Here is a 21,334-nt window from a genome sequence, read left to right as displayed (position 1 = left end):
TGACCTCCCAAAGTGCTGGGATTACAGGCATGAGTCACCGCCCCCGGCCTGGGTGATGGTTACAATGCACGGCTCTCACCTGAGAACTTAGGGTTCTAAGCTTTAATTACGCTTTTCCATGGTTGCAAAAAGCTGCGTTTTCTAAAGCTGTCTTCCTGGACTGGGGAGGCCTCTGGGGCAGGAGTAAAACTTCCTCATTTGCTCCAAGAGTGCGGCTTTTTGGGCTAGGAAAGCTCTGAGACTAGCAGCTGGCTGGACTTCCTGCTGCTAGTTTCATCAGTTTGCTTTTCCCCTGGGAATCCCCAGCAGGCCTCCCCCTTCCTCATCTGGGTGACGCCGTTTAGGCAGCCTCCCCCACCAGGAGGACTCTGCCGCCCCCAGGCTTGCCCACCTTCTGTGCTCCAATCCCCAGTGTATTCACTGGAAAGGCCACTGTTGTGCGCAGAGCTGGTGGCGGATATGCCTTGCTCTACTGAAGCCCACATCCTAGGACATGTGATGAGCAGGAGGGTATAGACCACCAGAGACCCCTGAGGTGACACCTAAGCAGGGACTTGATGGGAGTGAGCCTTGTGGGGACTCAGGGAGGCACGTCCAAGTGGAGCACAGTGGAGGTGTGTTTGGAGCTGGGGGACCTGAGGGCCTGGGAGGTTGTGAATCGTCAGGTCCAAGTTCTGTTCCACTCATTCGCCTGGCAGGTCTGAGTTCATGAGTTTGAAAGTAGCCCTATGCGGAGCTAGGAAAAACTGCAAAATGGACTTGTTTCCCTCTGGGGCCTTGAGGGATCTTTGGTTGATAGGGACAGCCAGACTGGAGCCGATTTGACCTGTGAGTCCCAAATAACCTGGATACACTCTGTCAACTCCTGAGCTCTCCCTCCGGCAGCCCAGTGATGTTTCAAAGCCCAAGGTCCCCACCTCATGTGACAGGCTGGGGATGGGAGACGCTTCCCACAAAGGCGGACCTAGCCCTGAACACAAACAGTCGGGGGACTTGTTGAGTTTGCACTGAGCTTCCCTCCAAATGAGGCAGGGGGCGTTTTTGACGGTGTTGAGTCGCTCAGCCGGCTCTCCCTAGCTTCCTGTGCTCTCTGGGGACAAAGGTGGGGGCCCCTGGAACCCTCTGCGGGCTGGCAGCGTGCTTCCTGCACCCAGCGCCAGCCCGCCCTGGGGAGGGGCTGAGCCCGCCCTGCTCGTGATAAGGCACAGGCAAGGGCTGCCCTGAAGGAAGCTCCAAAGAGAAAGGAGGGCAGGAAGCCCACAGCCCTCAGGGGTGTAGCCTGAGGCCCACCTGCAGCCCCCAGCCCTTGCCAGGAAAGGTAAGCTCGGGCCTCACTGGGACCACGGCCCTTCTCTTCCTTCTCCTGCAGCCTCTGCCCAGCCTGCCTCTCGCCATGTGGCAGCCTGAACTTTCCACCTCCCCCGGGAGGCTTTGGCTGGTTTGTGATGTTGGCATTGAGTTGTGGGCCAGGATCGGAATTATTTCCTGGCCTGGGTACAAAGCCATGGCCAGAGTGGGCAGCTGCCCCGAGGGTCTGGGGGTGAGCTGTGGGCTGGCATCGAGCAGGGTGGTCCTGAGTGAGCCCCTTCTTACCCGACCTCAGTCTGCCTGTCTGTAGGATGGGAGCAGGTTGAACTAAATGGTCTCTGAGGGCCCTCGCAGCTCAAGCGCCAGTGCTGGTGAGACGGTTTGAGGGTACCACGGGCATACTGGCCTGGGGGCTCGCTCCTGCTCTCCTTCATGAACGGCTTTCCCCTGGGTGTGTCCAGGGCACCACAGAACTCTTCTGCCCAAACCCAGGAGCCTACCAGGGCCTGCCCACCTTGCCTCCTTCCCCACTCTCTGTAGCAGCAGTCGCAGCCATGGCGGGGATGAAGACAGCCTCCGGGGACTACATCGACTCATCATGGGAGCTGCGGGTGTTTGTGGGAGAGGAGGACCCGGAGGCCGAGTCGGTCACCCTGCGGGTCACTGGGGAGTCGCACATCGGCGGGGTGCTCCTGAAGATTGTGGAGCAGATCAGTGAGTGTCCCGCCGCCCGCCTGCTGAACTCAGTACCACGGGTGGCCACCACGGGTGTCTCCGGACACTTCCGGGCCATCCCTGCTGCTCAGCTCGAGATAATGGTGTCACGGTGACTCAGGCATTAGCTTAATCATTTGGTTCCAAAAAAGACATTTCCCCAACTTCCTCTCCCTCCTACCCTCTTCCCTCCCTCCCTCCTGCTCCAGCTGGTCTGCTAAAGATCAGACCCAGCCACGATCCCCCATTCAGCCACCAACAGGAGCGGAAGGTGTGGTCTGGCCTGGGCCAAGGCCAAAGTCACATTGCTGAGGTCTGAGGGGGTCTAGGTGACCTAAGGGCCTGCCCCCACACTCCCTACGCTTGGCGGAAGTTCTCAGCAGACTGGTGACAGGCCCAGCCTGGGTGGGAAGGCCCTGCCCCCACAGGAAGTTACAGCAGAGCGGCCTGTGGCATCAGTCATGGAGGGCCACGGGGCCAGTGACACAGGGGCTCCTCATCTTCCTTCCATGCCAGCGGTGGGGGCTACCCCTTCCTGAGAGGGCAGCAGGAATACCCCGATAGGCAGAGCCGGAAGGCAGGCCCACCACAGTCCCGGCCAAGAGCCTGGGCCTGGGCTGCCAGTGGGAGGGGGGTGGGTGATGGCGGGGAGGCTTCCTCAGACCCCGCCAGGCTACCACATGCAGCCCAGGAGGAGGTCAGTCCAACTATGGAGAGGATAGGGCCCAGAGTAGCCCAGCCACAAGGCTGAGGCCACGAGGGGAGCTGCCAGGGGCAGGGCCCAGAGCAGCTGTGAGAGTAGAAGTGAGGAACAGAGACAGGGTGGTGAAGATCTGGGTGGCCCCAGGGCATGGCACGAGGGTAACACAGGAGGCCTTAACCTGGAGTCAGACAGACTCCGCTGCGCTACCCACTGCTGGGCACCCCAGGGCAAGTCCTTTTAGCTCTTTGTTCCCTGTGGTAGGGATACTGTCACTCCTAAGCACATCAGCTCTATCGACTGAGGCTCAGCCTGGCCACCCCGGGCCAGTCCCTGGCCTCCTGGAGCAGCGGGTGAGACGCACCCGTGGAGGCTGCGTGCCGGCTGCCGCACAGAGGGAGCTATTATGGGGGCCTGGGGCTCGAGGAGGGGGCTGCTTCGAGCCCAGAATGGGGATAACCCCAGGAGAAGTCCTGGGAGGTGGCCTCAGCAGGGAGGAGCAAGGTGGTGGCTCTGGGACTCGGAGGGCTGTGAATTAGGGCTCTCGGCCAGCGAGGATGCCGGAGTGTGACCAGAAATGAGGCTGGATGGTGCCTGGCCAGCTCTGCACGGCCCTGAAGGCCTCCAGAAGGGGTCTAGACTTTCTTCTGGAGGGGAAGGTGGCCACCGAAGGGTTCTCAGCAGGAGGCTGTCCTGCTAAGGTCAGCAGCAAGGCGAAGGGCTGGAGGCTGTGGGGCCCTGAGGAGGCTGTGGTCCTGGTGAGAGACACTAGGGCCTCCTAAGGCCGGGCAGGGAGGACGGAAAGGAGGGTGGATTTTGGAGGTGGGATTGGCATTGATCACATGTGGTGGCTAGAATCTGAGAAAGGGAGGATGCCTGGGCCTCTGGCATGAGTCCGCATCCCCCAACCCTGAGAGGTGGCGCGGGGAGCTGGAGAGGAGAGCGCGCCTCTGTGCACAGCGAGTCTGAGCTGGGCACCAAAAGCCAGGACCAGGAGTCGTGGTGCTTACAGTCCCAGTGTCAGCCGCTTGGCCAGGGGAACAAAGGGTTCTGGAAGGGAGGAAGGCGGTGGACAGTCCCCTCAGCCGGCAGCACATGGGTTTCTGGCTGGGGGCCCAGGGCGGGGTCTGGGCTGAGGACCACGCATGGGGCTGTGGCAGAAAGTGGCAACTGAAGCCACAGAATAGGGAGACCCAGTAAGGGGACATGGCCAAGGTGGGAGAAGAGGATCCCAGGCCGAACCTGGGGAAAGGACAAGGTAAAGGGCAGGTCAGGAGAGGGGCCAGAGAGGACAGGAGAAGAGCAAGGAGCCAAGAGAAGGGGAAGCAGTGGCACAAAGCCAGGGCCCCGCTGGGGCACCCAGGAGGGAAGGGCCCAGCCTGGGAGGGGAGGCACAGGAGAACGGGCACTTCTCTTGGTTTGGCAGCAGTGGTGATGCCCGGCGTGTGTAGCAGTGGAGTTGGGGGCTGGCTGAGGCGGGTGGGATGCAGTGGGAATCAGAAAACTCACTGGGAGGACCTGGGAGGCACTCAGGAAACAGGGCTTCACAAACTCTCAAGGGCTGTGCACCCAGAGCAGCTTTCCGGCAGCCTTTTTTCTACGCTTCCTCCTGCCTGTTCATGCTCCTGGAGGGAGGCGGCCGGGAGACCTGTGCCTTCCATTACTGTGTCTCCAGTTCCCAGCTGGCTGACAAGGGACAGACGCACATCTCTACTTCAATGCCCACTCATGGATCGTCGTGTGCGCGCACGAGTTTGCCACAAACTCTGCGCCTACCACGTGGGAGGCATTGTTCCACGTCCCAGTTTGTAAGGTGGTTATTATATCTCACAGACAGGGAAACTGAGGCCCCGTGAGGTTAAGTGGCTTGTCCAAGGTCACACAGCTAATACCTATAAATATTGAGTGCCCACTGCTCCGGGCCAGGCACAGGTCCGGGCCCTGAGGATACACAGCAGTGAGACGGATGTAATCTGTGCCTCTGGGAGCTCCCCAGAATGCAACACAGAGGCCATCAAACCGTAGATTACGGGAGGACGGGGGGGGGGCGTCATGTGGAGGGAGCCCAGTGGGCTGGAATGTAAGAGATGGGGTGCTAAGATTGGGGCACCCAGATTCTGGGTTGGAGAGCTCCCCTGGGAAGCGATATACAAGCCAAGCCTAGAAGGCCCATCGGGGGGCTGCCTGCAGAGAGCTCTGCTGCTGTTACCATGGGGTAGACCCCAGGCCCGCCCAGGCTGCCCCACTCTTGGCTTAGGCAGGACAGGGGAATGGTCACCCCAGGCTTCTGAATCCTGGGGTTGTGCTGAGTGTTGGGGGCAGCAGGGAGGAAGGCTGGACCCGGATGTGCCCCCGTGCCCCACAGACCGCAAGCAGGACTGGTCAGACCACGCCATTTGGTGGGAACAGAAGAGGCAGTGGCTGCTGCAGACCCACTGGACACTGGACAAGTACGGGATCCTGGCCGACGCACGCCTCTTCTTCGGGCCCCAGCACCGGCCCGTCATCCTTCGGCTGCCCAACCGCCGTGCACTGCGCCTCCGCGCCAGCTTCTCCCAGCCCCTCTTCCAGGCCGTGGCTGCCATCTGCCGCCTCCTCAGTGAGTTGCCCAGCTGATTCTCCCTGGCCCATGAGGGTGATGCAAAGAGGCAGGTACCCCCGTTTCCAGGCCCAGCTCTGGTGATGCTGTCCTTGCTGTCTGGGTTGCCACCCTGCCTGCAGGGCTGTGACCCGCCCCAAGCGCCCATGGGCAAGGTGGGGAAGTTGCAGCAGGACCTCCTCTCGCTGAGACCCCAGCTCCCCTCAGGCATCCGGCACCCCGAGGAGCTGTCCCTGCTCCGGGCTCCTGAGAAGAAGGAGAAGAAGAAGAAAGAGAAGGAGCCAGAGGAAGAACTCTATGACTTGAGCAAGGTCGTCCTGGCTGGGGGTGAGTGCAGGTAGGGGTGGGCCTGGGGGGATAGGGGAAGGGGCTGGCCTGTGAGTCCCAACCCTGGGGGACAGGCCTGGTTGACCCCCAACCTGCACTCCAGGCGTGGCGCCTGCACTGTTCCGGGGAATGCCAGCTCACTTCTCGGACAGCGCCCAGACGGAGGCCTGCTACCACATGCTGAGCCGGCCCCAGCCGCCACCTGACCCCCTCCTGCTCCAGCGTCTGCCACGGCCCAGCTCCCTGTCAGACAAGACCCAGCTCCACAGCAGGTGGGCCCAGGAGCCACGCCCCCTGTGTCGGGGCTCCCCCACCCAGGATCCACCCCCTGTCCCATGTCTGTGCCCGCCCCAAATCCACACTTCGTTTCCAGGCCTTTTCTCTGTATGTGCTTGTCCCCCCAGCCCAGCCCCCTCCCCACCCCAGGGCCGTACCTGGCGCAGCCCTGACTGCTGCCTCTGCTGCGGCCCAGGTGGCTGGACTCGTCGCGGTGTCTCATGCAGCAGGGCATCAAGGCCGGGGACGTACTCTGGCTGCGCTTCAAGTACTACAGCTTCTTCGATTTGGATCCCAAGGTGGGCCGGGGCAGGGAGAAAGCAGGCCTCAAGTCCATGAGACATGGAGACCTAGGGCCTGGGGTATGGGCTCTGGGATGTTAGTGACTTGTAGTGGCCTGTCCTTCTGCTTGTTTGTCCATCCACACCTTTGTTTACTGACCCCACAAACACGCACTGAAACTCATCTACGCACCTCAGCATCGGGCCAGATCCTGGGCCCCGGGCAGATGCTGAAGCAGATGGAGACCAATAAGTCTTAGTGCCTGTTTCCCAGGGAGCCATCAAGGAGCAAGCTAAGAACCACAGATCCTCGTAGACAGTGTGTGTGGGGGTGCCCCTGAGAAGTCTGGGGCTCAGGTGGGAGAGGCCCAGGCCTGGGAGCTCTGGGAAGGCTTCCTGGAGGCGGCAGCATTTGGGACTGCAGGACCTGGGGTGGGTGAGGAAGGAAGCTTTGCAGGGTGGCCCCTCTGTGCCCTGTCCACTCTTCCTCCTTTCCTCCATTGGCAACCAACATGCTCCAGGCAAAACGCTCCATGCAAAGTGCTCCATGCAATGTGCTTCATGCGCATCTCAAAAACTTCCCAGAAGCCCACAGTTTGCTCTTTCTACCCATAGGCCCCGCCTCTCTGCCCCCCTTCTCTGCAAAACATCGTAGTTGTTTGAACACTTGCGCCGCAGAATCCCACTTCTTGCTTCCAAGTTTTCTCTGGGTGCTGTTCGACTTCCTCTCACTCCTTGGCCACAGCTATTCTGTATCTTTTGTCACCATCCACACGTGAGAAGCGCATCTGCTGAGGTGGCCACGCCTCCAGGCTGTCTGTCCCCTGGCCATGTCCTACTTGCTTCTTACTTGACCACTTACTTGTGACATAGACACCACCCCAACCACTCCTCCGGAATATCTTCCTCGTGAAGCCTCCTGTCCACTTGCTTGGGGGGTGGACTCTCCCCAAGCCACTCTGCCAGGCTCTGTGACTCTCCCTCCTCCTGTCCACGGCCCCTCGGTGTTGGTGAGCCCCAGGTTCTGCCCAGGCTCCACCCTGAGCCTCTGCTCTCTCCCCTCCCTCTCTCAGTCATCTCCAGTCTTGTGGATTTCAATACCATCTCCACACTCTCTCCCAGTTGATATCTCCAGCTCAGATGGCTCTCCCCTAAGCTTTATTTATTTATATATTTTTTTATTTTTATTTTATGAGACAGAGTCTTGCTCTGTAGCCTGCCCAGACTGGAGGGCAGTAGTGTGATCCCAGCTAACTGCAGCCTGGACCTCCCAGCTCATGTGATCCTTCAGCCTCGGCTCCTTGAGTAGCTGGGACTATAGGCATGTACTATACCTGGCTTTTTTTTCTTTTGCTTTTTTTTTTGAGATGGAGTCTTGCTCTGTTGCCCAGGCTAGAGTGCAGTGGCACAATCTCGGCTCACTGCAACCTCCTCCTCCTGGGTTCAAGCAATTCTCCTGTCTCAGCCTCCTGAGTAGCTGGGATTACAGGTGGACGCCCACCACCACGCCTGGCTAATGTTTGTATTTTTTTTTTTTTTTTTTTTTTTTGAGACGGAGTCTCGCTCTGTCGCCCAGGCTGGAGTGCAGTGGCCGGATCTCAGCTCACTGCAAGCTCCGCCTCCTGGGTTTACGCCATTCTCCTGCCTCAGCCTCCCGAGTAGCTGGGACTACAGACGCTCGCCACCTCGCCCGGCTATTTTTTTGTATTTTTTACTAGAGACGGGGTTTCACCGGGTTAGCCAGGATGGTCTTGATCTCCTGACCTCGTGATCCACCCGTCTCGGCCTCCCAAAGCGCTGGGATTACAGGCTTGAGCCACCGCGCCCGGCCATGTTTGTATTTTTTTAGTAGAGATGGAGTTTCACCATATTGGTCAGGCTGGTCTCAAACTCCTGACCTCAAGTGATCCACCCGCCTCGGCCTCCCAAAGTTCTGGGGTTATAGGAGTGAGCCACTGCGCCTGGCCTAATTTTATTTTTTTTGAGACAGAGTTTTGCTCTTGTTGCCCAGGCTGGAGTGCAATCACGTGATCTCAGATCACCATAACCTCCACCTCCTGGGTTCAAGCGATTCCCCTGCCTCAGCCTCCCGAGTAGCTGGGATTACAGGCGTGAGCCACTGCGTCGGGCAGGCTGTGCCTTTTTATTCTAGTGTTTTCCTCTCTATGACATATTTCCACCTCTTTGTTTTGCCATTTCACACATTATCTATTGACTTTGCGAGAAGGTTTCACCGTCTTACATTCTCTTCCCTGCCCACACAATACACACATTTCCTTGCATCTTTCTAAGTGAGTAGTATCTATAGTCTTTGGTTAAAACAATGTAATATGGCTGTAAATAGTAACATATATAAATAGTGTTCCTAGTTAAGCCACAGAGTAACTATGATTATTTTTTCCTTTTTGCTCAAATGTTTTTGAAGTTCATAATTGCCTTTTTCTTTTCTTTTCTTTTTTTTTTTTTTGAGACAAGTTTTACTCTTGTTGCCCAGGCTGGAGTACAATGGCACGATCTCAGCTCAGTGCAACCTCCGCCTCCTGGGTTCAAGCAATCTCCTGCTTCAGCCTCCCAAGTAGCTGGGATTGCAGGCACACGCCACCACGCCCAGCTAATTTTATTTATTTATTTATTTTTGTTGTTGAGGTGGAGTCTCGCTCTTGTTGCCCAGGATAGAGTGCAATGGTGTGATCTTGGCTCACTGCAACCTCCGCCTCCCAGATTGAAGCAATTCTCCTGCCTCAGCCTCCCTAGTAGCTGGGATTACAGGAGCCCACCACCATGCCTGGCTAATTTTGTGTATTTTTAGTAGAGACGGGATTTCACCATGTTAGCCAGGCTGATCTCGAGCTCCTGACCTCAGGTGATCCACCCACCTCAACCTCCCAAAGTGCTGGGATTACAGGCGTGAGCCACCACACACGGCCGAAACTTTTCTTTTCTTTCTTATTTTTCGGTTCTTTTTCTTTCCATGTTCTACTCTCTGGAGACCTCCTCAACTTATCCTCTAAAACACCTATTGAATTTTTAATTTCTGTAACTATGTTTTTAAGTTCCAAGAGGTCTTGTTTTTTGAGTGTTCCTTTATAGGACTTTTTGTTGTTGTTGTTGTTTTTTGAGAGGGAGTTTCATTCTTGTTGCCCAGGCTGGCGAGCAATGGCACGATCTCGGCTTACCGCAACCTCCACCTCCTGGGTTTAAGTGATTCTCCTGCCTCAGCCTCCCACATAGCTGGGATTACAGATGCCTGCCGCCACCATGCCCAGCTAATTTCTTTTTGCATTTTGAGTAGAGATGGGGTTTCACTGTGTTGGCCAAGCTGGTCTCGAACTCCTGACCTCAGGTGATCCCCCTGCTTTGGCCTCCCATAGTGCTGGGATTACAGGCATAAGCCATCACGCCTGGCCATAGCGTTTTCTTTCTTTTTCTTTTCTTTTTTTTTTTGAGACAGAGTCTTGCTCTGTTGCCCAGGCTGGAGTGCAGTGGCACGATCTCGGCTCACTGCAAGCTCCTCCTCACCTCCCGAGTTCACACCATTCTCCTGCCTCAGCCTCCGGAGCAGCTGGGACTACAGGCGCCCGCCACCACACCTGGCTAATTTTTTTGTCTTTTTAGTAGAGATGGGGTTTCACCATGTTCACCAGGATGGTCTCAATCTCCTGACCTCGTGATCTGCCCGCCTCAGCCTCCCAAAGTGCTGGGATTACAGGCATGAGCCACCGCGTCCAGCCGCGCTTTCTTTTTAAGTGTAACATACATTTAGAATAATGCACAAATCGGTGGCTCATGCCTGTAATCCCAGCACTTTGGGAGGCTGAGGCGGGAGGATCACGAGGTCAGGAGATCGAGACCATCCTGGCTAACACGGTGAAACCCCATCTCTACTAAAACTACAAAAAGTTAGCCGGGTATGGGGGTGGGCACCTGTAGTCCCAGTTACTTGGGAGACTGAGGCAGGAGAATGGTGTGAACCCGGGAGGTGGAGCTTGCAGTGAGCCGAGATCGCACCACTACACTCCAGCCTGGGCAACAGAGCGAGACTCTATCTCAAAAAAAAAAAAAGAAAAAAAAAGAAAAATGCACAAATATAATTTACGTATCAAGCAACAGAATTTTACTGGGCCCAGAAGCCCCCTTACACTCCTTCTAGGCAATAGTTCCCACAGGAAGTAACCACTAACTTTGCTTCTAACATCTTAGATTGGTTCTGTCTGTGAAATTTACATCATGGAGTCACACAGTCTGTACTCTTTGCACCTGGCTTCTTTCAGCATTACGTTTGTATGATTCATCCATATTGCATATATCATCATCTTAAATTCTCATCGTTGTATAACGTTTCATTATGTCAAATACCACAATTAATTTATCCATTTTACTGTCGATGGACATTGTACAATTTCCAGATTAGGGCTGTTATGAATAGAGATGCTATGAACATTTCAAGCTATGTATCTCGGTGAACATGTTTATACCCTGTGGTATAGGAGATGCATGAGTTGAACTGTGGTAGATACCATTAAACAGCTTTTTGAAGTGCACCAGGCCAGGTGCGGCACTCACACCTGTAATCCCATAACTTTGGGAGTCTGAGGTGGGCGGATCACTTGAGGCCAGGAGTTTGAGACCAGCCTGGCCAACACTGTGAAACCCCGTCTCTACTAAAAATAGAAAAAACTAGCTGGGCATGGTGGCACATGCCTTGTAATCCCGGCTACTCAGGAGGCTGAGGCATGAGAATCGCTTCTACCTGGGAGCTGGAGACTGTAGTGAGCTGAGGTCCCAAGATTAAGCCACTGTACTACAGCCTGGTGACAGAGTGAGACTCTGTCTCAAAACAAACAAACAACTAAGTGATTGTACCAATTTACACTCCCACCAAGAGTGGATGTGCATTTCAGTTGCTCCACAACTCACCAGTGCTTGGTATTTTCTATTTTTCCATTGTAGAAGACATTCAGATAGGTATGTAATGGTATCTCATATAATTTTGTTTAAACAGTTTCATTGAGGTAGAACGTACATATCATAAAAATCACCCACTGAAGGCTGGGCGCGGTGGCTCACACCTGTAATCCCAGCACTTTGGGAGGCCGAGGTGGGCGGATCACCTGAGGTCAGGAGTTTGAGACCAGCCTGGCCAACATGGTGAAATCCTGTCTCTACTAAAAATACAAAAATTAGCCAGGCGTGGTAGTAAGCGCCTATAATCCCAGCTACTTGGGAGGCTGAGGCGGGAGAATTGCTTGAACCTAAAGAGTGGTGGTTGCAGTGAGCTGAGATCATGCCACTACACTCCAGCCTGGGTGACAGAACGAGACTCCATCTAAAAAAAAAAATAAATAAATCACCCATTGTAACCATTCAGCTTATTTATTTATTTATTTATTTATTTTTGAGACGGAGTCTCACTCTGTTGCCCAAGCTGGAATGCAATGGTGCGGTCTTGGCTCCCTACAACCTCTGCCTCCCAAGTTCAAGCAATTATCCTGCCTCAGCCTCCCGAGTAGCTGGGACTACAGGCATGTGCTACCACACCCGGCTAATTTTTGTATTTTTAGTAGAGACCGGATTTCACCGTTTTGGCCAGGCTGGTCTTGAACTCGTGACCTTGTGATCCACCCACGTTGGCCTCCCAAAGTGCTGGGATTACAGGCATGAGCCACCATGCCTGGATCAGCTTATTTGTAACAAACGTGTATGGTTGTGCAACCATCACCACAATCCAGTCTTAAAACATTTCCACTGCCCCAGACAAGCACTGACGGCACAATGCCCATTTGCAGTCATTCCTCCTCCCACACTAACCCCCAACCACCACTGATCTGCTTTCCATGTGGCTTTAATTTACATTTCCCTGATGACTAATAAAGTTGAGTCCCTTTTCATATGGCTATTAGCCATCTGGATATGCTGCTTTGTGAGGTTTCTGCTTGAATATTTTGACAATTGTCATATTGAGTCATTTGTCTTTTTCTTATTGATTTGTAGGAGTTCTTTATATATTCTGGATATGAGCACTTTGCCAGATAAATACATTGTGAATATATTTTCCCCCTCTGTGCTTTGCCTTTTAATTGTCTGAATGGTTTCTTTTGATAAACAGCGCTCTTAATTTTAATAGAACCAAATTTATACTTTTATCTTTCTTTTTTTATTTTTAGAGATGGGGTCTCGCTCTGTCACCCAGACTAGAGTGCAGTGGTGCGATCATAGCTCACTGCAACCTTGAACTCCTGGGCTCAAGCGATCTTCCTGCCTTAGCTTTCTGAGTAGTTGGGACTACAGGCATGTGCCACAAGCCTGGCTAATTCTTTAAAAATATTTTAGAGATGGAGTTTTGCTACATTGCCGAGATTGGGTCTCAAGTGATCCTCCCGCTTCGGCTTCCTGAGAAGTTGGGATTTTTTTTTTGAGACACAGTCTCACTCTGTCGCTCCCAGGCTGGAGTACAGTGGCACGATCTTGGCTCACTGCAACCTCCGCATCCTGGGTTCAAGAGATTCTCCTGCCTCAGTCTCCCGAGTAGCTGGGATTATAGGCGCCTGCCACCACACCCGGCTAATTTTTTGTATTTTTAGTAGAGACGGTGTGAAACCTCACCATGTTGGTCAGGCTGATCTCACACTCCTGACCTCAAATGATCTGCCCGCCTCAGCCTCCCAAAGTGCTAGGATTACAGGCGTGAATCACTGCACCCAGTTAACATTCCTTTAAAAAAAGAATATTCTGGTCTTGTTTTATGAGTGCAGTGCTTTAGCTCTGTAAGGATTTTTTTTTTGAGATAGAGTCTTCTTCTGTCACCCAGGCTGGAGTGCAATGGCACGATCTCGGCTCACTGCAACCTTTGCCCGCTGGGTTCAAGCCATTCTCCTGCCTCAGCCTTCTGAGCAGCTGCGATTACAGGCATGCACCATGATACCTGGCCTAATTATTTTTGTATTTTTAGTAGAGACAGGGTTTCACCATGTTGGCCAGGCTGCTCTTAAACTCCTGACCTCGTGATCTGCCCGCCTCAGCCTCCCGAAGTGCTGGGATTACAAGCACGAGCCACCAGGCTCAGACTCTATAAGGATTTTTTATTTTTTTATTTTTTGAGATGAAGTCTTACTCTGTTGCCAGACTGGAGTGCAGTGGCACGATCTTGGCTCACTACAACCTCCACCTCCCAGGTTCAAGCGATTCTCTTGCCTCAGCCTCCTGAGTAGCTGAGCCTACAGGCGCGTGCCACCATGCCCAGCTAATTTTTGTACTCTATAAGGATTTTGAGTTGCATTTGAAGTTCTCTTGTGCGCCCTGCCTGGCCTTCATTTCCTCCAAGCTGTTTTATTCTTGTTTTCTTGGTCTCTATGGTTCATTCTTTTTTTTTTTTTTTTTTTTTTTTTTTTTGAGACGGAGTCTGGCTCTGTCACCCAGGCTGGAGTGCAGTGGCCGGATGTCTGCTCACCGCAAGCTCCTCCTCCCGGGTTTACGCCATTCTCCTGCCTCAGCCTCCCGAGTAGCTGGGACTACAGGCGCCCGCCACCTCGCCCGGCTAGTTTTTTGTACTTTTTAGTAGAGACGGGGTTTCACCGTGTTAGCCAGGATGGTCTCGATCTCCTGACCTCGTGATCCGCCCGTCTCGGCCTCCCAAAGTGCTGGGATTACAGGCTTGAGCCACCGCGCCCGGCCTCTATGGTTCATTCTTGAAGCTTCCCTTAAATGTGGGTAGTCCATGCCTGTCTATTCATATTTAAAAGTGAAGCTCTAAGAAACTAATTGGAGGCCGGGCGCGGTGGCTCAAGCCTGTAATCCCAGCACTTTGGGAGGCCGAGATGGGTGGATCACGAGGTCAGGAGATCGAGACCATCCTGGCTAACACGGTGAAACCCCATCTCTACTAAAAAATACAAAAAACTAGCCGGGCGAGGTGGCGGGCGCCTGTAGTCCCAGCTACTCGGGAGGCTGAGGCAGGAGAATGGCGTGAACCTGGGAGACGGAGCTTGCAGTGAGCTGAGATCCGGCCACTGCACTCCAGCCTGGGTGACAGAGCGAGACTCCCTCTCAAAAAAAAAAAAAAAAAAAAAAAAGAAAAAGAAAGAAAGAAACTAATTGGAGACCCGAGTGTGTGAGTAGGGCTTGGCATCTTGGTGGCCCCCTGGAGGCGATGGGACTGGGCTGCCATTCTTTGTCGGGCATTTCTCTGGTGGCTCAGCCTCTCAGTGGCAATCCCACTGATCTTTCAAGTGGAGATAGAAGGCTCCCTGCCAATGTCTTGGGTGACAAGTGGGAAAAGGTGTGGGTGTCCCACTCATCTGAATGCCAGCTTTCTTTGAATTTGTGTTTTTGCCAGGCACGGTGGCTCACACCTGTAATCCCAGCATTTTGGGAGGCCAAGGCAGGTGGATCACCTGAGGTTGGGAATTCGAGACTAGCCTGACCAACATGGAGAAACTCTGTCTCTACTAAAAATACAAAATTAGCTGGGTATGGAGGCGCATGCCTGTAATCCCAGCTATTCGGGAGGCTGAGGCAGGAGAATCGCCTGAACCCGAGAGGCAGAAGTTCTGGTGAGCCAAAATCGTGCCATTGTATTCCAGCCTGGGCAACAAGAGCAAAACTCCATCTAAAAAAAAACCAAAAAACAAAAAAGGTCTGTTTTCAGCCTAGTGCAACCCCCACCCCATCCAGCTGTGTCTGGGGTACCAAATGCAAGGATGCATCTGGTTCAGCATCTCCAGAGAGGGGGCCCCAGCTTCTGCCAGGCGCCTGCTTGCCATCACTTGGCTGCACGGAGCTGGGGAGGGGCCTGCTTTTTTTCATGGACTTTGTCCAGTCCTTTCTCCAGCTCGCCCTTGCATCTCACTCAGAGGATCCGCATCAGAGTCTGCCAGGGGTCCGCCATGCAAACTGGATGCCTCTGTTCAGATCTCTGTTCTTTTTGTTGCTTGCTTTCTGCCTATTTTCTTTCTTTTTTTTTTTTTTTTTTTTTTGAGACGGAGTCTCGCTGTGTCGCCCAGGCTGGAGTGCAGTGGCCGGATCTCAGCTCACTGCAAGCTCCGCCTCCCGGGTTCCCGCCATTCTCCTGCCTCAGCCTCCCGAGGAGCTGGGACCACAGGCGCCGCCACCACGCCCGGCTAGTTTTTTGTATTTTTAGTAGAGACGGGGTTTCACCGTGTTAGCCAGGATGGTCTTGATCTCCTGACCTCGTGATCCGCCCGTCTCGGCCTCCCAAAGTGCTGGGATTATAGGCTTGAGCCACCGCGCCCGGCCCACTTTCTGCCTATTTTCTTTTCTTTTTTTTTTTTTTGAGACGGAGTCTTGCTCTGTCGCCCAGGCTGGAGTGCAGTGGTGGGATCTCGGCTCACTGCAAGCTCCGCCTCCCGGGTTTACGCCATTCTCCTGCCTCAGCCTCCCGAGTAGCTGGGACTACAGGCTCCCGCTACCTCGCCCGGCTAGTTTTTTTGTATTTTTTTAGTAGAGACGGGGTTTCACCGTGTTAGCCAGGATGGTCTCGATCTCCTGACCTCGTGATCCGCCCATCTCAGCCTCCCAAAGTGCTGGGATTACAGGCTTGAGCCACCGCGCCCGGCCTTTCTGCCTATTTTCAAGTCTCATTAGTGGATTTACCAGACAGGAGAGCGAAAAGGCGTGAGGCTCCAGCTCTACAGTTTGCTCTCCATCTTTCAAATTGTTTTCTTTTTCTTTCTTTTGGAGACAAGGTCTCACTCTGTCCCCCAAACTGGAGTGCAATGGTGCAATCACAGCTCACTGCAGCCTCAACCTCTTGGGCTCAGGTGATTCTCCCACCTCAGCCTCCTGAGTACCTAGGACTACAGGCGCGCACCACCTCACGTGGCTAATTTTTTGTATTTTTAGTAGAGAAAGGGTTTCACCATGTTGCCCAAGCTGGTCTGAAATTCCTGGGCTCAAGCTATCCGCCTGCCTTGGCCTCCCAAAGCGCTGGGATTACCGGCGAGAGCCACCGCCCCGGCCTCTCCTTTGTCCTTTTGGGTTTGCCTTCCTAAACCTTTGCTATCAATTTTGGGTGGGTTTTAGCGAGAACGTTGGTCTTCTGTGGGTAACTGGGATCCCCTCTTGGAGTCTCTGCCCTCCCTGTCCCTTTTCTCTGGAATCCTCTTCCTTCACTCTTCCCTTGAGTGGCCCATTGTCATCCTTCCTGTCTCTACTCAGCTTGTTGCCTCCTCAGGGAAGCCTTCCCTGACTGCTTCCGCATGTTCCATTCTCTCATCTCCATTGAACTTGAGCTTCCCTGTGGAAACTGTTTCCTTGATAGTGTTTATTGCAGCCTTGAATTACTTGACTTATTGATTGGTTTACTCGGTCTCCCCTGCACCCAGGGCAGCATGCCAGCACACAGTAAACATCTGCACAACTGAGCCAAGATTTAGATGTGCAGGCCTGGGGGGGGCTGGCAGCAGGGGGCTGGCAGGCTGTAAGGGTGGGGTTGAGGTCTGCGGCCCATGTCCAGCCACTGAATGAATCTGCCTCAGCAAGGAGGGCAGGGCAGAAGGCCAAGGCTGGCAGGGGCTGAGTGCAGGGCGTCCAGGGCAGCTGGCACCTGACCAGCCCAGCCTCCCCTCCCACCACTCCAGACAGACCCCGTGCGGCTGACACAGCTGTATGAGCAGGCCCGGTGGGACCTGCTACTGGAGGAGATTGACTGCACTGAGGAGGAGATGATGGTGTTTGCTGCCCTGCAGGTACCAGGCGGGCCTGGGGGCCCCAGGGCAGCTGGGAGGTGGGCCAGTCCCAGGGCAGGAAGGGCCGTCCTGAGTGGGGGCTACCTCCAGGGAAGCCCGGCCTGGGGGGGACTGCTAGGGGCCCAGGTTGCTGGACTCAGCCCTCCCTGGCTTCACGACCACCTAGTACCACATCAACAAGCTATCCCAGAGCGGGGAGGTGGGGGAGCCGGCTGGCACAGACCCAGGGCTGGACGACCTGGACGCGGCCCTGAGCAATCTGGAGGTGAAGCTGGAGGGGTCGGCACCCACGGATGTGCTGGTGAGGAGGGGCTTGGAGAAGGGCTGGGCAGGGACAAGTGTGAGGCACCGGGTGCCCCTCTGACTCTGGTCCTCCCACAGGACAGCCTCACCACTATCCCAGAGCTCAAGGACTATCTCCGAATCTTCCGGTGAGTTGGGGGCCAGAGTAGGCAGCCCTGCTGGAGGGGTTGGTCTGCGTATGGAGGGAGGGGGCGAGGCGGCCTTTCACAAACTCCCACACCCCATGAAGGCCCCGGAAGCTGACCCTGAAGGGCTACCGCCAGCACTGGGTGGTGTTCAAGGAGACTACACTGTCCTATTACAAGAGCCAGGATGAGGCCCCTGGGGACCCCATTCAGCAGCTCAACCTCAAGGGTGAGTGCACAGGGCCAGGGGCTGGTGGGGTTCACCTGTCGCTCTCACTGGCCGTTTCCTCCTGGAGATGGGGGAAGATGTTCTCTGTTCTGAGGTGACGGTGTGGGGCTAGCATGCACTCGAGGACCTCAGGCGGCTCTTCCCCTCCCGACCTCCGACCACCGCTTCTCTCCCTCCAGGCTGTGAGGTGGTCCCTGATGTTAACGTCTCTGGCCAGAAGTTCTGCATTAAACTCCTAGTGCCCTCCCCTGAGGGCATGAGTGAGATCTATCTGCGGTGCCAGGATGTGAGTAAGGGCTGGGCAGGGGCCAGAGCTGGGCAGGAGCTGGGACAGGGGCAGGGGCTGAGGAGCATCAAGCTTGGCTAGCACTGTCCCCCTCACCTCTCTCGCCCAGGAGCAGCAGTATGCCCGCTGGATGGCTGGCTGCCGCTTGGCCTCCAAAGGCCGCACCATGGCTGACAGCAGCTACGCCAGTGAGGTGCAGGCCATCCTGGCCTTCCTCAGCCTGCAGCGCACGGGTGGCGGGGGTCCCGGCAACCACCCCCAGGGCCCTGATGCCTCTGCTGAAGGCCTCAACCCCTATGGCCTGGTTGCCCCCCGTTTCCAGCGAAAGTTCAAGGCCAAGCAGGTACCAGGAGGAGTCAGGGTGGGAATGAGCATAGTGTTTACCCGGAGACCCCTGACCCCTGGGTCTCCACAGAGCCTTCCTCAGGAAAGCTACGTGCTCACTGGGCTTCTCCCACTGCGTCCCTGAGATTGCGCGGCTGGTACCCACCCTCTGGGAGGAGTCACGGTCCAGGTGCCCATGTTCACCTTGCAGCCTGGCACACTGCAAATCTGTACCTTGGTGGCCCGTGGGCACTGCCCCTTCCCAGGCTCACATGCTGTCACCCTGATGGGGAGGTGGGGGTTTGGTGACTTTGGAAGAGGGGAATAGTGCCTGGCAGCCCATCACCAGTATGGTCCCGCAGCTCACTCCACGGATCCTGGAAGCCCACCAGAATGTGGCCCAGTTGTCGCTGGCAGAGGCCCAGCTGCGCTTCATCCAGGCCTGGCAGTCCCTGCCTGACTTCGGCATCTCTTATGTCATGGTCAGGTATGGCCCCCAGCCCATCCCCCTGCCCAGCACCGTCTCTGCCCTTACCTGCCACCCGGCTGCTGTGTGCCCACATCCCAAGAGTGGGTTCTGGACAGGCAACCCGAAGACTCCCTTCCCTTGTTCCTTGTAAGCAGGCCTTACTGAGGGCCCCACGTGTGCCCCTCATGCTGTCCCTCCACAACAAACATAAGAGACAAAGCTCATGCCAGGTGCTGGGGCTCATGTCTGTAATCTCAGCACTTTGGGAGGCCGAGATAGGAGGATCACTGGAGCCCAGGAGTTTGACACCAGCCTGGGCAACACAGAAAGTCCCCTGTCTCTACAAAAAATTGTAAAAAATTAGCTGGGCACGGTGGTGGTCACCTGTAGTCCCCGTTACTCAGGAGGCTGAGGTGGGAGGATCTCTTGAGCCTGGGAGGTCAAGACTGCAGTAAGCTGTGATCACACCACTGCACTCCAGCCTGGGTGACAAAGCGAGACTCTATCTCAAAAATAAATAGGCCAGGCCAGGCGCGGTGGCTCACACCTGTAATCTCAGCACTTTGGGAGGCCGAGGCGGGCGGATCATGAGGTCAGGAGCTTGAGACCAGCCTGGCCAACATAGTGAAACCCTGTCTCTACTAAAAATACAAAAATTAGCCGGGTGTGGTGGCATGAACCTGTAGTCCCAGCTACTCAGGAGGCTGAGGCAGGAGAATCCCTTGAACCCAGGAGGCACAGGTTGCAGTGAACTGAGACTACACCACTGCACTTCACCCGGGGTGACAGAGCGAGACTCTGCCTCAAACAAACAAACAAAACAAAACAAACAAATAAATAGGCGGGGCGCGGTGGCTCACGTCTGTAATACCTGCACTTTGGGAGGCTGAGGTGGTCAGATAATTTGAGGTCAGGAGTGTGAGACCAGCCTGACCAACATGGTGAAACCCTGTCTCTACTAAAAATACAAAAATTAGCCAGGTGTGGTGGCAGGCGCCTATAATCCCAGCTACTGGGGAGGCTGAGGCAGGAGAATCTCTTGAACCCAGGATGCGGAGGTTGCAGTGAGCCAAGATCATGCCACTGCACTCCAGCCTGGATGCGATAGAGTGAGACTCCATCTCAAGTAAGTAAGTAAGTAGATAAATAAATAAATAAAAGAACCAGTGTGGTGGCTCACCCCTGTAATCCCAGCACTTTGGGAGGCCAAGGCAGGCAGATCATGAGGTCAGGAGATCGAGACCAGCCTGACCAACATGGTGAAACTCTGTCTCTACTAAAAACACAAAAATTAGCCAGGCGTGGTGGCGCGTACCTGTAATCCCATCTTCTAGGGAGGCTTAGACAGGAGAATCACTTGAACTAGGGAGGCGGAGGTTGCAGCGAGCCGAGATCGCGCCACTGTACTCCAGCCTGGTGACAGAGCGAGACTCTGTCTCAAAAAAAAAAAAAAAAAAAAAAAAAAACAGACAAAGTTCAGGTCAGGAGAGCAGAAGAACCAGTTCTTGCCCCAGCTCTGTTGTGGACAGTTCACTGTCTGGGCCTGGGTTGGCCATAGCGGTGGATGCCATTATGGAGAGTGGACCCCTCTTGATTAGTTGTTTCCCAAGACTGCAAAGAAGGGAGCGAGACAGCAGCTGATGAGGATGATACCAAAAACCAAAACCAGTTACCATTTAAAGGCATGGCCTGTTTGCCTGATGCTGCTAAATGCTGTGGGGATTCTATCAATTAACCCCCATTTTCCAGATGAGAAACTTGAGGCCGAGGGAACCCACATGGCTTGCTCAGCGTCACAGAGCTGCGAGCTGCAGTCGGGAAGGGCTGGCTCTCCAGCGTGGCGCCACATTGTCTGGGCGGGCTTGGGCCATGCGGGGTGGAGCCCTGGCTTACTCTCTCCCGCTGGGGGCCAGGTTCAAGGGCAGTAGGAAAGATGAGATCCTGGGCATCGCCAACAACCGACTGATCCGCATCGACTTGGCTGTGGGCGACGTGGTCAAGACCTGGCGTTTCAGCAACATGCGCCAGTGGAATGTCAACTGGGACATCCGGCAGGTGGGTCCAGACCCAGGGTATGGATGGGGGACAGGTGCCAGGCCGGAGCTGTATCCAGCCAGGGTGGGGCAGGGGCTGCTCCCATATCCCACCCCCATTTGCCTCCCTGACTCTCTGCCCTTCAGGTGGCCATCGAGTTTGATGAGCACATCAATGTGGCCTTCAGCTGCGTGTCTGCCAGCTGCCGAATTGTACATGAGTACATCGGGGGTTACATTTTCCTGTCGACGCGGGAGCGGGCCCGTGGGGAGGAGCTGGATGAAGACCTCTTCCTGCAGCTCACCGGGGGCCATGAGGCCTTCTGAGGGCTGTCTGACTGCCCCTGCCCTGCTCACCACCTGTCACGGCAACTCCCAAGCCCACACCCACAGGGGCTCACTGCCCCACACCCGCTCCAGGCAGGCACCCAGCTGGGCATTTCACCTGCGGTCACTGACTTTGTGCAGGCCAAGGACCTGGCAGGGCCAGACGCTGTCATCACCCAGGCCAGGGATGGGGGTGGGGATCCCTGAGCTCCTGTGGTACCTCCTTCCCTTTCCGAGTGGCTAAGGCTGATACCCCTGAGCTATCTGCAGTCCCCTAGCACACAAGGAAGACCGGATGTAGCTACAGGATGATGAAACATGGTCTCAAAC

General features: G+C 55.1%; 1 protein-coding gene across 2 annotated transcripts; it reads left to right on the top strand.

Annotated features, from left to right (window-relative positions):
• The first annotated feature begins 1,212 nt into the window (after positions 1–1,212).
• Positions 1,213–21,109, top strand: FERMT3 (FERM domain containing kindlin 3). 2 transcript variants are annotated; one of them, XM_007994258.3, is made up of 15 exons: positions 1,213–1,318; positions 1,852–2,022; positions 5,088–5,321; positions 5,529–5,648; positions 5,752–5,920; positions 6,121–6,223; positions 16,801–16,908; positions 17,075–17,209; positions 17,290–17,339; positions 17,441–17,565; positions 17,745–17,851; positions 17,961–18,194; positions 18,538–18,662; positions 20,558–20,699; positions 20,825–21,109. In XM_007994258.3, exons 2-15 carry the CDS (start codon positions 1,863–1,865, stop codon positions 21,002–21,004), a joined length of 1,992 nt encoding a protein of 663 aa, XP_007992449.1. In that variant the 5' UTR covers positions 1,213–1,318; positions 1,852–1,862; the 3' UTR covers positions 21,005–21,109. The 2 variants fall into 2 exon arrangements, with proteins under 2 accessions (XP_007992449.1, XP_007992439.1); XM_007994248.3 differs by having other exon boundaries at positions 1,216–1,318; positions 1,849–2,022.
• The last annotated feature ends 225 nt before the right edge of the window (positions 21,110–21,334 follow it).

The sequence above is a fragment of the Chlorocebus sabaeus genome, chromosome 1 (assembly GCF_047675955.1).
Source record: "Chlorocebus sabaeus isolate Y175 chromosome 1, mChlSab1.0.hap1, whole genome shotgun sequence".
In the NCBI taxonomy this organism is placed as follows: domain Eukaryota; kingdom Metazoa; phylum Chordata; class Mammalia; order Primates; family Cercopithecidae; genus Chlorocebus; species Chlorocebus sabaeus.
The sequence above is the reverse complement of the archived record's forward strand: the minus strand, read 5'-3'. Positions and strand labels throughout refer to the sequence as shown.

Coding starts and splice junctions, on each gene's coding strand:
- FERMT3 (XM_007994258.3), top strand. CDS start 1,863: ATGGCGGGGATGAAGACAGCCTCCGGGGACTACATCGACTCATCATGG. Junction 5,921..6,120: donor AAGACCCAGCTCCACAGCAG/GTGGGCCCAGGA, acceptor GCTGCGGCCCAG/GTGGCTGGACTCGTCGCGGT. Junction 17,210..17,289: donor CGGCACCCACGGATGTGCTG/GTGAGGAGGGGC, acceptor GTCCTCCCACAG/GACAGCCTCACCACTATCCC.